At 43.8% G+C, this 16,325-nt stretch overlaps 2 protein-coding genes across 2 annotated transcripts; one reads left to right on the top strand and one right to left on the bottom strand.

Moving 5' to 3' along the window:
* The first annotated feature begins 2,957 nt into the window (after positions 1-2,957).
* On the top strand, positions 2,958-4,430 carry LOC145441425 (uncharacterized). The gene has a single exon (XM_080319284.1). It carries the CDS (start codon positions 2,958-2,960, stop codon positions 4,428-4,430), a length of 1,473 nt encoding a protein of 490 aa, XP_080175410.1.
* Positions 4,431-4,448: 18 nt separating this feature from the next.
* Positions 4,449-8,499, bottom strand: LOC145441418 (uncharacterized). The gene is made up of 3 exons (XM_080319272.1): positions 5,551-8,499; positions 4,629-5,392; positions 4,449-4,569 (listed from the first exon to the last, which is right to left on the bottom strand). Exons 1-3 carry the CDS (start codon positions 8,497-8,499, stop codon positions 4,449-4,451), a joined length of 3,834 nt encoding a protein of 1,277 aa, XP_080175398.1.
* Positions 8,500-16,325: the final 7,826 nt, after the last annotated feature.

The following is a 16,325-nucleotide window of genomic DNA, read 5'->3' as shown; positions in this document are numbered from 1 at the left end:
TTCCAACCCTACATTTCAGTGAAGTGATAGCCTATATTTAAATATTGTGTACACGGTACTTAGCGACGATTCGGGCCACATAATGCCGCAATGCTGAAGTAAATATTGAAGTTTTGAACGTCACCAAATGTATCTGGGGTAATCAAATGATATTAAAATCCCATAAAATCAACATCTTCCTTCGCTTTGCCAGCAATTTCGACCAGAAATTGTAAGGGAATTTGAGCCTACTCCTTAACGGTCTAGGCCACACCGGACGTTGTATTCGGCGTCTGAATATTGCTACGATGACATTGAGCAGAGTGTAAAACGGGTTTCTGTTGCTACCGATATTACCCCGAAATTAAGATTGACCCCGTACGCCGGCCAGATTTTTTACATCAGACAGCGATATTAATTTTATTGATTGGTTGAATAAGCATAATTCGCTGACTACCTCCATGCAGTACAAAACTCTTGATGTTGTGTGATTGCGGGTCAAGCTCGCAGCAGAGAGTAACTAAATATTAAAAAACGGCAAGCTGGATATTTCAAGCAAACATTTGTAACAAAGCAAGTAATATTTTTGACATTGACAAGGTGCATGTTCGTTAAGTCTTGATTTTCAGGCTGCCAGCGCCATGCAGAGAGTAGCCCGCATTTGAAATGAGATGAATTTCAACCAAAGATGTTATTATGAAGCGAAAATTGTAATATATGAAAATGTTCCACAGTGCAGAACCTCCGAAGGCTCTTTTGTGAACGTGAAACTCTAAATTTCTGAGGTTCACACACAGAACGCGAACGTGAACCTCACGTTCACACCATCTATTGCGACGCGAGAATCGGATATTTCGGCGACAAGCATTTCGCGGCTAGTCGGTTTTCACGTCGGTCTTTACGTCTAATCGATTGATTGTTGTTTAATTTGATTGGTTAATTTAATTGTCGCGGCGTCCGTTCTCGGTTTTCTTCATGTCTCACGGTTCCTGTTTCATTTCTCGCCATTTAACTATATTCTGAACAAGCTATTCCGTATTGTATGTTCTGGACTGCTTGTATTTGAAACAGAAGAGACTTGAGATACACAACGCTTGCTAGTACCCATTGCCAGATTTAGTGTGCAGCAGACAGGATCCCGACACCTGATAAAGCGCCACTCATTGATTTCAGTGCCGCGTCGGAACAATTCACAAGAAGCCTATTTAAGCCGATATATTCGATACGCTCTTCGATTCAGGCACCGCATGTGCAGTCTACATTCAAGACTCTTCTGCCCTACGAAGATCGATCGACCCTGCTCGTCACTAAATCTGTTAATACTTAAGGAGTTTCGTTACGTTTGAGATGTCGTTTGTTAAATCTCCAACGGATTCTCACAAGTCTCCAACCTTGGCACCCACTTGGAAGCCACTAGCTAAGATGACGGTCGACGATTTACGATCCGAGTTACAAGTTCTTGGCGAAGCTACCAGTGGAAGCAAAGCTGTATTGACAGAGCGATTAAGAAAAATCCGCGATTCCAACAAACCCTCGCAAAAGAAAGAGTCGACGCCCTCTCCATTGAGCACCACTGAAAATCCATCTGAACTGGTCATGCTTTTTCAGATGATGAAGCATCAGCAAGATCTCGATCGTCAGCAGCAGCAATTAGATCGTGAAGCTGATCGCCAGCAGCAGCAATTAGATCGTGAAGCTGATCGCCGGCAGCAGCAATTAGATCGTGAAGATGCCGACCGCAAGTTTCAGTTGCAGCTTGAAGAGCTCAAGCAGAGACAGGTGCTGGAGCGTGAGGAAAGCGAAAGACGGTTTCAACTGCAACTGGAAGAAATTCGACAGAAGTCATCAAAAGACCAACTCAACTCGGGCCACCCATCGGCAAGTAACGGCGATCCATGTCTACCTGAGGTCATTATAAGAAAATTCAGACGTATGCATGCCGAAGTTGTCGAGTCTTTGCAAGCGCTGGAAAATAAATATCGGAACCCCACCTCTTTCGAAGAGATCAACGTCTTCATACGATCAGTAGATATAGCAATGACCGATCTCAAGACCTTCGTTGATGCCAAAATCGACCAGCTTAACGAGGGTGATTTAAAGACCGAAATCGTTGATGGCATGAGAAGCTCGAAAGAAATTTATCTGGCACACCTCCCTCTTGCCAAATCGAAATCTGCATCACTTAAAGCTGCCGAGGATGCCGAGAAAGCCGCCGGATCGCTCCCCAGTGGAATAGTGCCGCCTACATTCAACGGCGACATTTTGACATTTCCCTCATTTTGGGAGTCATTCGAGCCGCTGGTTCACGAAAATCCAAAGGTCAGTCGGTTTTACAAAATTACTTATTTAAAGGCGGCTCTCAAAGGATCGTCATCCGGCCTTCTTAATGGGTTCCCTTCGACGGCCGTGAGTTATGAGCCTGCCGTGGACGCTGTCCTTAAAAGGTACGGGAAGAAACAAGCCATAGTGAGAAATCACATCAAAGACTTGCTGCAAGGTGAGAAGGTCGAATTTAAGATCGATAAAGTCAGGAGGCTACTCGATGCCGCCACTGCAAAAAGGGCGATATTAACGCAGTATGACGTCTCTTGGGACCAACTGTTTACACAGGTACTCGAGTCTCAGCTGCCGGGTACGTTGCGCGAACGTTGGATCAGGAAAATTAGTCCTATGATCGATGACGATGAAGTTCCTGATTCCGATCTCTTGTTCGAATTTCTGACAACCGAGTTGGCGACGATGGAGTCCTTGCAGTCGCAGAGTGGGCGTCGCCCTACTGACGCACGTGACAAGCCGCAACATAAAGATAAACTGAGTAGTTGCGTTGCCGGTGAAGTTGAAAAATCGTTTTCTGCGCAATCCCTGGTAACGCAGTCCATAACGCCATGCTGTAGCTACTGCTCGAGTGCTCATATGTTAAAATACTGTGACGAGTTTTTGAATTTGACTCCCCCCCCCAGCGAATGGCTGACTTGGTCATGAATAAGCCTGGAAAAGTATGTTTCAGATGCTTATCTCCGAAAGGGCATGAAGGTCATCCGAAGACATTCCACCAATGTAAGGAGCGTTGTTCCGTCGCGGGCTGTGGGAAACCCCATCACGAATTGCTACACGTTTCTGGGGAACCATTGGGTGACGTCAAGTGTATGGTCTCAACCATTGACAAACCTCTTTCCACCCCTGTATTGCGAGATGCGGACATCGACACATTACTGCCTACTGCGTTAGGAAGCATCAACCACAATGGCGAAAGGAAACAGGTTAGAATCGCATTCGACTCTTTTTCCCAGAAGAGCTTTGTAACCCGTGGACTAGCAGATTCGTTGAAGCTAACGCCAACTAAAAGCGATTGCGTGGACATTAGTGGATTTGGAGGTAATTCTGCTTCAAGTGTTGTGGACGTTGTAAAATTCACGCTAGAGTCCACTGATGGCTTCGAAAACGTTAGCGTTGAGGCTTACGTTCAAGAAGGCGTGATTTGTGCGCCTTTAAGAAATGTAGATCTGTGCGCTAGTCAAATTTCTCACTTAGAGGGTCTGAACCTTGCCGACCCCCTTCCAAGGAATAATGGGACCATTGATATTCATCTCGGAGGGCGATACTATTTTTCGCTGATGCAGGGAGAGGTGATTAGTCCTGATGTTCCGGAAATGGGGCCTTATGCGATCAAAACTATATTTGGCTGGGTGCTGGCTGGTCCTTGCGTTAAACTGGAACAAGATAGGAGTAACACGTCTAGTTGTCTACTTCTCACAACTACACCAAATGACGATTCATTGAAGTCAGATCCATGGCAGTCGTTGAACGACAAGTTGGAAAGATTTTGGGATCAAGATAGCATCGGTATTTGTGACAAGAAGACTATTCCTACTGCAGAGGAACGGGATGCCATGGAACAGTTCGATAGGTCGGTTCAGTTTGACGGCTCTAAATACGTTGTTTCCTTGCCATTCAGACGTGACGTGCCGGATTTGAAATCCAATTACCGCGAGGCCTATTCAAGATTGCTTTCAGCAGAGAAGACGCTGCGCAGGAATCCTGAGAAGTCGCGAAACTACGACGCCGCAATCATGGAATATGAGAAAAACGGGTTCTCGAGAAAATTAACTCAGGACGAGTTCGAAGAGATTGGTAAGCTCCCTCATTACTTTGTCCCGCACCACCCGGTATTCAAAGAATCCAGTACCTCCACTAAGCTTCGCATAGTATTCGACGCGAGTGCTCGAGATTGCCAAGGTTTGTCACTGAACGACTGTCTACTCAAGGGGCCGAACTTACTACCTGATATTGCGTCAGTGTTGCGTCAGTGCGTCAGTGCGTCAGGATTGCGCTCAGCGGGGATATCAAAAAGATGTTTTGCCAAACAGGTGTTGTTCCAGACCATCAAAGGTACCAATTATATCTTTGGCGTAATTGTGACTCTACTCGACCACCCGATGTTTATGTTATGACCCGGGTTATGTTCGGCATTACCTCCAGTCCGTTTCTTGCAATTCAGACCATTCTGCATCACTTCCTGCACTCGATTTCTCACGAAGGTTTTCCAGTATGTACTCGGCTTGGCGAGCCAGGCGAGAGCAATCTGCGAGTCTAACCACAAATAAATGTTGTCGACAGTTAGAACCGAGGACCAAGCGTCTAAGCAATACCGAACTAGTTTAGCGAGACAATGTGCCGACATTAGTTCTAGTCGCGCAACGGACATCGCTTTCAAAGGAGCGACTCTCGTTTTCGACATCAGGTAACGAATCACTACTGTACCTTCCTCGTCCATGGCTCTGAGGTATAGGACGGCGCCGTAAGCGGCTTCAGATGCATCGGCGAATCCGTGGAGTTGAATGTTCTTCAAACCAAGAAGCCCAACGAATAGATACCTTGGTATCTTTATAGATTCAAGCGAGGCCAGTTCCTCTGTCCATTGACGGTACTTGGTGGCTGTGACTTCATCGACTTCATCGTTCCAATCCAATTTCTTTCTCCATAAATCCTGGAGAAGAATCTTGACGCGAACTACAAAGGCTGCAAAATACCCGAAAACATCATAAATTTGACTGACTTTGCTCAGCATGGTTCTTTTAGTAACCAATTTGTCTTGTTCGCAGAGTTTTGGAGTCACATTACAATACATCAGATCATCAAGAGCATGCCATTTCAGCCCTAACGAAGAGGCTTCGCCACACTTAGCATCGTCTAAATCCAGCTCGCAGTTTGGCAATCGTGCGTGCTTCGGAATTTGTTCGATCAACTCACGGCTATTCGATCCAAATTTGACCAACGTCCATCCACCTGCCCGAAAGAAATCAACTAATCGGCGTTGCAATGCGAGCACTTCGTCAACGTTATCACCGCCAAGATGAACATCGTCTACGTACATGTTTTTCTCAATTATGTTCGAAATTTCTGCATCCTTTTCCTGCAAACGAGAGTGATGCAGAATGGTCTGAATTGCAAGAAACGGACTGGAGGTAATGCCGAACATAACCCGGGTCATAACATAAACATCGGGTGGTCGAGTAGAGTCACAATTACGCCAAAGATATAATTGGTACCTTTGATGGTCTGGAACAACACCTGTTTGGCAAAACATCTTTTTGATATCCCCGCTGAGCGCAATCCTGACGCACTGACGCACTGACGCAACACTGACGCAATATCAGGTAGTAAGTTCGGCCCCTTGAGTAGACAGTCGTTCAGTGACAAACCTTGGCAATCTCGAGCACTCGCGTCGAATACTATGCGAAGCTTAGTGGAGGTACTGGATTCTTTGAATACCGGGTGGTGCGGGACAAAGTAATGAGGGAGCTTACCAATCTCTTCGAACTCGTCCTGAGTTAATTTTCTCGAGAACCCGTTTTTCTCATATTCCATGATTGCGGCGTCGTAGTTTCGCGACTTCTCAGGATTCCTGCGCAGCGTCTTCTCTGCTGAAAGCAATCTTGAATAGGCCTCGCGGTAATTGGATTTCAAATCCGGCACGTCACGTCTGAATGGCAAGGAAACAACGTATTTAGAGCCGTCAAACTGAACCGACCTATCGAACTGTTCCATGGCATCCCGTTCCTCTGCAGTAGGAATAGTCTTCTTGTCACAAATACCGATGCTATCTTGATCCCAAAATCTTTCCAACTTGTCGTTCAACGACTGCCATGGATCTGACTTCAATGAATCGTCATTTGGTGTAGTTGTGAGAAGTAGACAACTAGACGTGTTACTCCTATCTTGTTCCAGTTTAACGCAAGGACCAGCCAGCACCCAGCCAAATATAGTTTTGATCGCATAAGGCCCCATTTCCGGAACATCAGGACTAATCACCTCTCCCTGCATCAGCGAAAAATAGTATCGCCCTCCGAGATGAATATCAATGGTCCCATTATTCCTTGGAAGGGGGTCGGCAAGGTTCAGACCCTCTAAGTGAGAAATTTGACTAGCGCACAGATCTACATTTCTTAAAGGCGCACAAATCACGCCTTCTTGAACGTAAGCCTCAACGCTAACGTTTTCGAAGCCATCAGTGGACTCTAGCGTGAATTTTACAACGTCCACAACACTTGAAGCAGAATTACCTCCAAATCCACTAATGTCCACGCAATCGCTTTTAGTTGGCGTTAGCTTCAACGAATCTGCTAGTCCACGGGTTACAAAGCTCTTCTGGGAAAAAGAGTCGAATGCGATTCTAACCTGTTTCCTTTCGCCATTGTGGTTGATGCTTCCTAACGCAGTAGGCAGTAATGTGTCGATGTCCGCATCTCGCAAAACAGGGGTGGAAAGAGGTTTGTCAATGGTTGAGACCATACACTTGACGTCACCCAATGGTTCCCCAGAAACGTGTAGCAATTCGTGATGGGGTTTCCCACAGCCCGCGACGGAACAACGCTCCTTACATTGGTGGAATGTCTTCGGATGACCTTCATGCCCTTTCGGAGATAAGCATCTGAAACATACTTTTCCAGGCTTATTCATGACCAAGTCAGCCATTCGCTGGGGGGGGGGGGGAGTCAAATTCAAAAACTCGTCACAGTATTTTAACATATGAGCACTCGAGCAGTAGCTACAGCATGGCGTTATGGACTGCGTTACCAGGGATTGCGCAGAAAACGATTTTTCAACTTCACCGGCAACGCAACTACTCAGTTTATCTTTATGTTGCGGCTTGTCACGTGCGTCAGTAGGGCGACGCCCACTCTGCGACTGCAAGGACTCCATCGTCGCCAACTCGGTTGTCAGAAATTCGAACAAGAGATCGGAATCAGGAACTTCATCGTCATCGATCATAGGACTAATTTTCCTGATCCAACGTTCGCGCAACGTACCCGGCAGCTGAGACTCGAGTACCTGTGTAAACAGTTGGTCCCAAGAGACGTCATACTGCGTTAATATCGCCCTTTTTGCAGTGGCGGCATCGAGTAGCCTCCTGACTTTATCGATCTTAAATTCGACCTTCTCACCTTGCAGCAAGTCTTTGATGTGATTTCTCACTATGGCTTGTTTCTTCCCGTACCTTTTAAGGACAGCGTCCACGGCAGGCTCATAACTCACGGCCGTCGAAGGGAACCCATTAAGAAGGCCGGATGACGATCCTTTGAGAGCCGCCTTTAAATAAGTAATTTTGTAAAACCGACTGACCTTTGGATTTTCGTGAACCAGCGGCTCGAATGACTCCCAAAATGAGGGAAATGTCAAAATGTCGCCGTTGAATGTAGGCGGCACTATTCCACTGGGGAGCGATCCGGCGGCTTTCTCGGCATCCTCGGCAGCTTTAAGTGATGCAGATTTCGATTTGGCAAGAGGGAGGTGTGCCAGATAAATTTCTTTCGAGCTTCTCATGCCATCAACGATTTCGGTCTTTAAATCACCCTCGTTAAGCTGGTCGATTTTGGCATCAACGAAGGTCTTGAGATCGGTCATTGCTATATCTACTGATCGTATGAAGACGTTGATCTCTTCGAAAGAGGTGGGGTTCCGATATTTATTTTCCAGCGCTTGCAAAGACTCGACAACTTCGGCATGCATACGTCTGAATTTTCTTATAATGACCTCAGGTAGACATGGATCGCCGTTACTTGCCGATGGGTGGCCCGAGTTGAGTTGGTCTTTTGATGACTTCTGTCGAATTTCTTCCAGTTGCAGTTGAAACCGTCTTTCGCTTTCCTCACGCTCCAGCACCTGTCTCTGCTTGAGCTCTTCAAGCTGCAACTGAAACTTGCGGTCGGCATCTTCACGATCTAATTGCTGCTGCCGGCGATCAGCTTCACGATCTAATTGCTGCTGCTGGCGATCAGCTTCACGATCTAATTGCTGCTGCTGACGATCGAGATCTTGCTGATGCTTCATCATCTGAAAAAGCATGACCAGTTCAGATGGATTTTCAGTGGTGCTCAATGGAGAGGGCGTCGACTCTTTCTTTTGCGAGGGTTTGTTGGAATCGCGGATTTTTCTTAATCGCTCTGTCAATACAGCTTTGCTTCCACTGGTAGCTTCGCCAAGAACTTGTAACTCGGATCGTAAATCGTCGACCGTCATCTTAGCTAGTGGCTTCCAAGTGGGTGCCAAGGTTGGAGACTTGTGAGAATCCGTTGGAGATTTAACAAACGACATCTCAAACGTAACGAAACTCCTTAAGTATTAACAGATTTAGTGACGAGCAGGGTCGATCGATCTTCGTAGGGCAGAAGAGTCTTGAATGTAGACTGCACATGCGGTGCCTGAATCGAAGAGCGTATCGAATATATCGGCTTAAATAGGCTTCTTGTGAATTGTTCCGACGCGGCACTGAAATCAATGAGTGGCGCTTTATCAGGTGTCGGGATCCTGTCTGCTGCACACTAAATCTGGCAATGGGTACTAGCAAGCGTTGTGTATCTCAAGTCTCTTCTGTTTCAAATACAAGCAGTCCAGAACATACAATACGGAATAGCTTGTTCAGAATATAGTTAAATGGCGAGAAATGAAACAGGAACCGTGAGACATGAAGAAAACCGAGAACGGACGCCGCGACAATTAAATTAACCAATCAAATTAAACAACAATCAATCGATTAGACGTAAAGACCGACGTGAAAACCGACTAGCCGCGAAATGCTTGTCGCCGAAATATCCGATTCCCGCGTCGCAATAGATGGTGTGAACGTGAGGTTCACGTTCGCGTTCTGTGTGTGAACCTCAGAAATTTAGAGTTTCACGTTCACAAAAGAGCCTTCGGAGGTTCTGCACTGTGGAACATTTTCATATATTACAATTTTCGCTTCATAATAACATCTTTGGTTGAAATTCATCTCATTTCAAATGCGGGCTACTCTCTGCATGGCGCTGGCAGCCTGAAAATCAAGACTTAACGAACATGCACCTTGTCAATGTCAAAAATATTACTTGCTTTGTTACAAATGTTTGCTTGAAATATCCAGCTTGCCGTTTTTTAATATTTAGTTACTCTCTGCTGCGAGCTTGACCCGCAATCACACAACATCAAGAGTTTTGTACTGCATGGAGGTAGTCAGCGAATTATGCTTATTCAACCAATCAATAAAATTAATATCGCTGTCTGATGTAAAAAATCTGGCCGGCGTACGGGGTCAATCTTAATTTCGGGGTAATATCGGTAGCAACAGAAACCCGTTTTACACTCTGCTCAATGTCATCGTAGCAATATTCAGACGCCGAATACAACGTCCGGTGTGGCCTAGACCGTTAAGGAGTAGGCTCAAATTCCCTTACAATTTCTGGTCGAAATTGCTGGCAAAGCGAAGGAAGATGTTGATTTTATGGGATTTTAATATCATTTGATTACCCCAGATACATTTGGTGACGTTCAAAACTTCAATATTTACTTCAGCATTGCGGCATTATGTGGCCCGAATCGTCGCTAAGTACCGTGTACACAATATTTAAATATAGGCTATCACTTCACTGAAATGTAGGGTTGGAATTAGTAATATCACGTCACGTGACGTCATGACGTTCACGTTCGCGTTCACATAGAATATACCTTTCAAAAAGGTTCTCGTTGACACGACCCTGGACCTTTATGAGGTTCTCACCATCCATATTATTTAGAGATGCGTCAATCATTGTAGGCAGGGTAAGCATGCCCGGATAGATGGGACGCCACTCCTGTCTTTTTTCACCCTGATCTGGGTTTCTCGAGCAACACCTAAGTCTCTATGTTTTCCTCCTTGAAATCTGGGTATTCATCACTACGTTCTTCAAGTCATTTTACGTTTTAAGAAAAATTAATCGATTAGGAAGATCATAATGTTGTCAAATGCGGACACTTCAGTTCGCTATTGTCGTCGTGCACCGGCTGTTTCACGACAAGGAGTCAAAACGAAAGCGACATACGTGTTTGTATGATTTACTGTGTTAACCGAGCAAAAATGTATAGTTATGATAATTGGAAGACCATAATCAAGAGCTATGGCATACTTTTTCGTCAGTGTGATTGTAATTGGTAACTGTCAGTTTCCGGTTTCACACCAATTTGACAGAAAAGGTCGTTCGTGATTTGTACGCGTTTCCAAATTCACATTACTTCACTGTACGTAATATCTACCTTTGTATACCGCAATTTTAACGCGGGCTCACGCTGTAGGTATAATCCTATTCGGCCACGCCCATCTCGGGACCGGACAAATATCAATTATACTGGTCAACACTTATTTTTAGACAGAAAAAGTAAGAGCGCTTTTGGAGGTTCTGAAGGGCACTGATTCCGAATATGACCTTAGTTTTTTCAAGTTGGCTCCCGTTGTGGAGATAACCCATGGGGCTATTTTTCCCCTAATCCCCCATTTTATTTTTTGACAAACAAATATTTCGCATCATGTCATGTTAATATTGATAGAATGACTGAGAATGACATGATGGTTGTTCAAAGTCATATAGCTATTTAGGCGCAGTATAAAATTAGAAAAAACTACGAGTTTTTTCCTATCAAGTTAAATACTTAAGGGTAAATACAATAATTTCGGGCTTTTTTATGAGTATAAATATCTTCTGACAGAGAGCCAATCTGACAAAACTAATGTGATATTCGTAATCAGCCGTCTCAAAAACCCCAGAAACGGCTCTCAGATGTTTTGTCTAAAGAAAAAATTTTCATTTTGTTGACCAGTGTTATCAATGGGGGTTTTGACAATCATGCGATGGTCAAGGCGTAATCGCCCGGGCAGAAATGGACCGCGCAGCAACTATGGCGCTACTAGTGCCGCACCAGCAAGTTACACATCTTTACTAAAAGCTTCCAAACGGTATTAAGCCGGCTCATTCCCTCCCATCCTCATAATTAGGGTGTAATTTGAGTGTTTTATGTTACTTTTGTTGCACTTTACCCCCTTTGAAAGGAGAGGTGGGCGCGAGAGTCACGATCCCGGCAACATCAGAAGTATTCAGTAGGGTCACGCTAGCATCGCATCAATTCAAGTCACATGATTTATAAAATAACCAAATGACCACGTTCACATTTTGTGGTAATTGGGTGACTTGGCCCACATACCCAATACAAATTAAAAAAAATCAAGGTAAAAAGGCAAGGTGTGCTGGGTCTTTCTGGACCTGCGTAAAAGCATTTCAGGTTATGGCAACTGGCTTAACATGATCCATGAGATCAATCCAGAACTTCTATATTTCCTAAGGTACGACACACCAGCGCAGTGGTTCCCAACCTTTTAGACCTCACATAAGCTGAAGATGAAGATCTAACAACGTTACATCGGTCATTAGGATAGTAGACCGCATTTGGTGGTTCGGGAATCCTCTAATACCGTTCGGTGAGGTTTATGGGTGGTGACGCGCGGACTGACACTGTCTTACATAAGCCAAGAAGTGTGCCGTGCTAGCAGGTCGGTAGATATGGAATGATAGTGTAGTGTAGGATATCGGTCTGGTGTAAATGACCAATCAACCGTTTCAGTCGAAACGTATCATAAATGCCACAAAGAGGCCATAAATAATACCACAATTAGAGGTAGTTATGCATGGAAAACACACATCAGTTAGGAACCGTATTTTATCCGCATTACGTAGCGGGTAGCCTATACTGGCCGTCGCAACTCCATCATCCAGACAACACTCTCATCAATGTCGTGCTCCACTGTGCTGTGATTGTCCCATTGTTAGTGAGTACTGATTGAAGCAGATTCTTTTATGCCTCACCTGGCCATTGTTTCTCTGAGCTGTCATTGCAAGCAATAAAGCAGAATTTCACAGTGCTAGGCGATTCTGAGGGGGTTATAGTGCTCTGATCTTGGTAATATTCAGATTTTCGGAATCGGTGTGACAATAGCATTTCATCGACACCAGTTAATATGAATTATGAACTATTTGTGAGCATAATTACATTGCCACAGGTGAGGCACGACCCGCTTGTGCCTCACCTGTGTCTCACGTCTCCTTTCGTGTTGTATTTTTTACAATATATATGAAAATTGGTGATGTTGGATGAGAAAATTTTTCAAATTTAGTTATTCATGACATCGACGTCGTCTGATCAGTTCGCATTTGCTCACGCGAGCTGCGTAGAGGAAACATTTCTTGAAGCATATTGCCTGTTTTACTTTCACCGTTCGTAAACCAACTATGTTCAAGTTGATAAGTTTTCCCGTGCTGGCTGGCAGCAATGTAAACTCATTTGTGCTTCACTCTATGAATAGCCGAGGTCTCTGATTTTTAGACTGTACCGCATGTATGATAGTAGCCACTTTTATATAAGACTTGCAGAATAGCTCAGGTACATCAAGTCATGAAATACCCACTCCGGGATTATTTCGCAGACGCCTTCGAGCAGTCATCTTGTAGTAGGCCCAAAAAATGTTTTTAACAGGTGACTGTAACGACTTCGGTATGCGGCGGAGACTGACAATTTCCACATTGCTATTCGCAGCATATGTAAGAGCTTCGGCACATCTTTGTGGACCATGGCCATCATGAATCAATATTGTTTTGCTCGAAACATTCTCTTTTGCGTCATAAAATTAATCAATCACTGATAGAACTTTGCTATGTCGCTGTAGCGCACAATGGTTGAAGTAGGCATGCCAAGCGACCATTGGGTCTTTTTCCTTTGATACCATTGGAGGAACGTAGTCTCCGACTGCATTTACTGTCATTACCACAGTTTGTAATTGGCGCAACTCTCCACTTGTTACTTGGCTATATATAACCGGAACCTTGACGTCAGGAGCCAAATTCAGCGGGTTCAAACAGCATTGCATTATAAATTCTTTCGGGGCTCCCGAGGATCGCATTCTGATATCCAGATAGTCATTGTGACGCGGACGAAATCCCCACCACCAATCTTATCCAGCCCTGCAATATGTCACTCTCACATCTCAACCTAAGTGTCCACAGTCGCTAATTCGATTAGAACACAAATATGAATCGATTCTCTGGCTACCGATTTCGTTGTAACGAGTTGTTTGGCTGTAGCTGATATATTTGGTGCCAAACCCAGTCGACCGTTTTTGGTAAGTGATCGAATATACCATGAGATGTGTCTATACTCCAGATGTCTGTGTTCGACCACCCTACGTATATTAAACCTAGTATCGTAGCTATCTTATTGAATCCTATAACAGCAAAGAGTATTCCTAATAAGAACTAGTGCCGGCCAACAAGTTTTGTTTTTTGATTATAGATATCTTTCCTATTTCCTCAACTAATTTGACTTGTCGTGTGCTCCTACAACTTCATTATGAAAATTCATTATTCAGCGCGCTAAAAAAATATATATCCAATTACTCCATGCAGCTGCAGTAAACAGGATGATCACCACATCACTTCGATGGCGCTTCATCCAGCAATCATAATGTATACAGGCGAGGCCTACATTATGTGACTGCAAGTGCACATATGCACATTCAATACATGTACCTTGTCCAAGCTAAATCACGATTGTTTCGTTTTGATCATTATTTGCGTAGTGTCAACCGTCAATATCTTTTCAGTCATGTGTAGTTTAGTTGTGTATCGGAAGTGATCTGTTATTATCTTTTTTACAATGAACCATAGGGAAGTGAGTGGCGCAGTTACACTGCAGTCACGACACCAATGGTTGGTGGTTCGAGTCTCGGCTCTGCCATGTTTCTATGTGTCGGAGGTTTATCTGGGCTCCTCATCGCCGATCCCGCTGTTAACGCAGCGCCTTGAAAAAGCCCAGAAAAAGAGTGAGCCGAGCTCCGAAGTCGGCAGCATAGACCAGCAAGAGGGCGCACGAAAGCGAGAGCGAATGGAAGAGTGGATGTGCGCGAGCATGAAAGTCGTCATGAGTATACAAAAGCATTGTCGTGGCGCACAAGGCCTAAACAGGCGATAAGCGCCACTGTCGTTGTTGTGTGATTATTATAATGATAATAATAATACAATGAACCATAAATTCCCCTCTCTCTCTCTCTCTCTCTCGCGGGCGGAATTTGTCCCGCCGAGTGTAAAATGCTGAGTTTTGCTCTAGGCAGTAATAAATAGTTGCCTAGATAGACAAACTCTGGTAAGGGATAAGAACATCGTCTACCATACAATAACAATTGTATTATGCTAGGCCTGAGAAACTCGCACATTTACTTCATTAATGGGTCTATTCAAATAAAGGCTTTGTTGTGTATTATTAGAATCGCGAATGGACAAATGTTATTTCTTTCTGCATGTCCAAATTGTGTATTACATGCACTTTTCAAAATCTTGAATGAGAAATGTGAGGGTTGACGGGTTGAACAATTTCAATCACGCATTTCCTACCGCTATCGTTATGAATCCTGATTCACCAATGACCAAAGAGTCAATGGAAGAAGTATTTTACCTTATCAACATCTTTTTTACGTAGAAGTGGAGCTAGTCCGAAAACTGGCACTTTAATTTAGTGATGAAAGTAGAAAAACCACTTGATTATTCTGCAAGAGGGAATGCTACTTTGATAGCGTGCATACTTACTACCTGATCATCTCGTGAACGATGATGACACGGACGCTGGGTACGTGAAGTTGTCAGTTGGTTATCCCGATCTTACTGATTGCTACTGCATTGCGATTACGACTACCGGACAAGGGTCCGATATTCATTAATAACTGTTCAATCCACCGACCGGTCATGTAGCGAGAGGGGTGTTGTGTATGATTTACATGCCCATGGAACGAAGCGCGAGCCATGCTAATTCTGTTCGTTAAACGATTTGACAATATATTATCGCAGAACTGTACAATGTGCATTGTCTGAACGATGAAATTAAAACAGTACTGTAAGATATGCTTGTACTGCAGATACTATGAGATATCCTCTAAGGCATGCAGTGGTTCTCAAACTTCTTTATACGCGCCCCTTTTGATGATAGTGAACAATCCTTCCTTATCGTCATAATGAGATATATCTAAAGAAGCATCTGGAATGTTTGCTATCCCAACGCATAGTTTGATAGCATGAAAGCTTTCAGTGTTGAGATACCTCTCAGATGGGAAATATGGACTATACACAGAGCAATAATAATGAGCTGGAAACAAATCGCGACTGGCAACTATAATCCGATGACATGCAACTACCAGAGATGAGCATGGATTAGGATTAGGTTTTGAAAAAACAGGATTTGTGAAATTTTGTCGGATTTGGATTGGATTTGGATTAGACATTTTTTTTCTGAACGGATTAGGATTTGGATTGGATTTACCTATTTTCTGGGAGATTGAAATGTCGTGTGGCGAATGGCGACAAACTTCATTCAGATCAGTCATTAATGTCATCATCATTGGTTTATTAGCAATTTTATCAGTTCAATACACCACAAAAAATGCGATACAATGAAACGACAGGAAGATGTCGAAGCGATAAGGAGTAGATGTAAGTCTATTTATTCATTTCATATATCACCATTGATTATGTAATGTGCTGGATTTTGCAGTCCCAATTTTCTCAAAAACTATCTATATATGCTATATGAGCTGAAGAGAGGCTTGATCTGTGTACATTGAACAGAGGTGTTGTTGAATGTAAAGATCTGGTGTAACTTGTATTTAAACTACTGCTTACTGAACTATACTTGGAACATCAAATGGAGATCATTTCCCATGTCGTGCTAATTCCAATTAATTTTGTTAGTTAAATTTAATCAGGAATGAAGGATTTTGAAAGATTGAGTACAGTTACAATTACTGCAATGAAGGAAAAGTATTCAACACCTTCGATAAGATGTCACAAAGTTTTTGTACTAAAGACAATCAATGTGTCCTTTGTCTGGTATATTTTCTCGACTCAATTCGAAGCAGCTATAAAATCCTGGAATCAAAGTTATATGTAAAGCCTACCGTATGTCAATGGGGCTGTTCCACTTCATTTTGAACACGCGGTGGCGACAAAGGTAACTCGACCCTAATC

This window comes from Botryllus schlosseri, chromosome 1, assembly GCF_051294905.1.
Source record: "Botryllus schlosseri isolate E-star chromosome 1, Bs_hap1, whole genome shotgun sequence".
NCBI lineage: Eukaryota > Metazoa > Chordata > Ascidiacea > Stolidobranchia > Styelidae > Botryllus > Botryllus schlosseri.
This window is presented reverse-complemented; position numbering and strand designations above follow the sequence as displayed.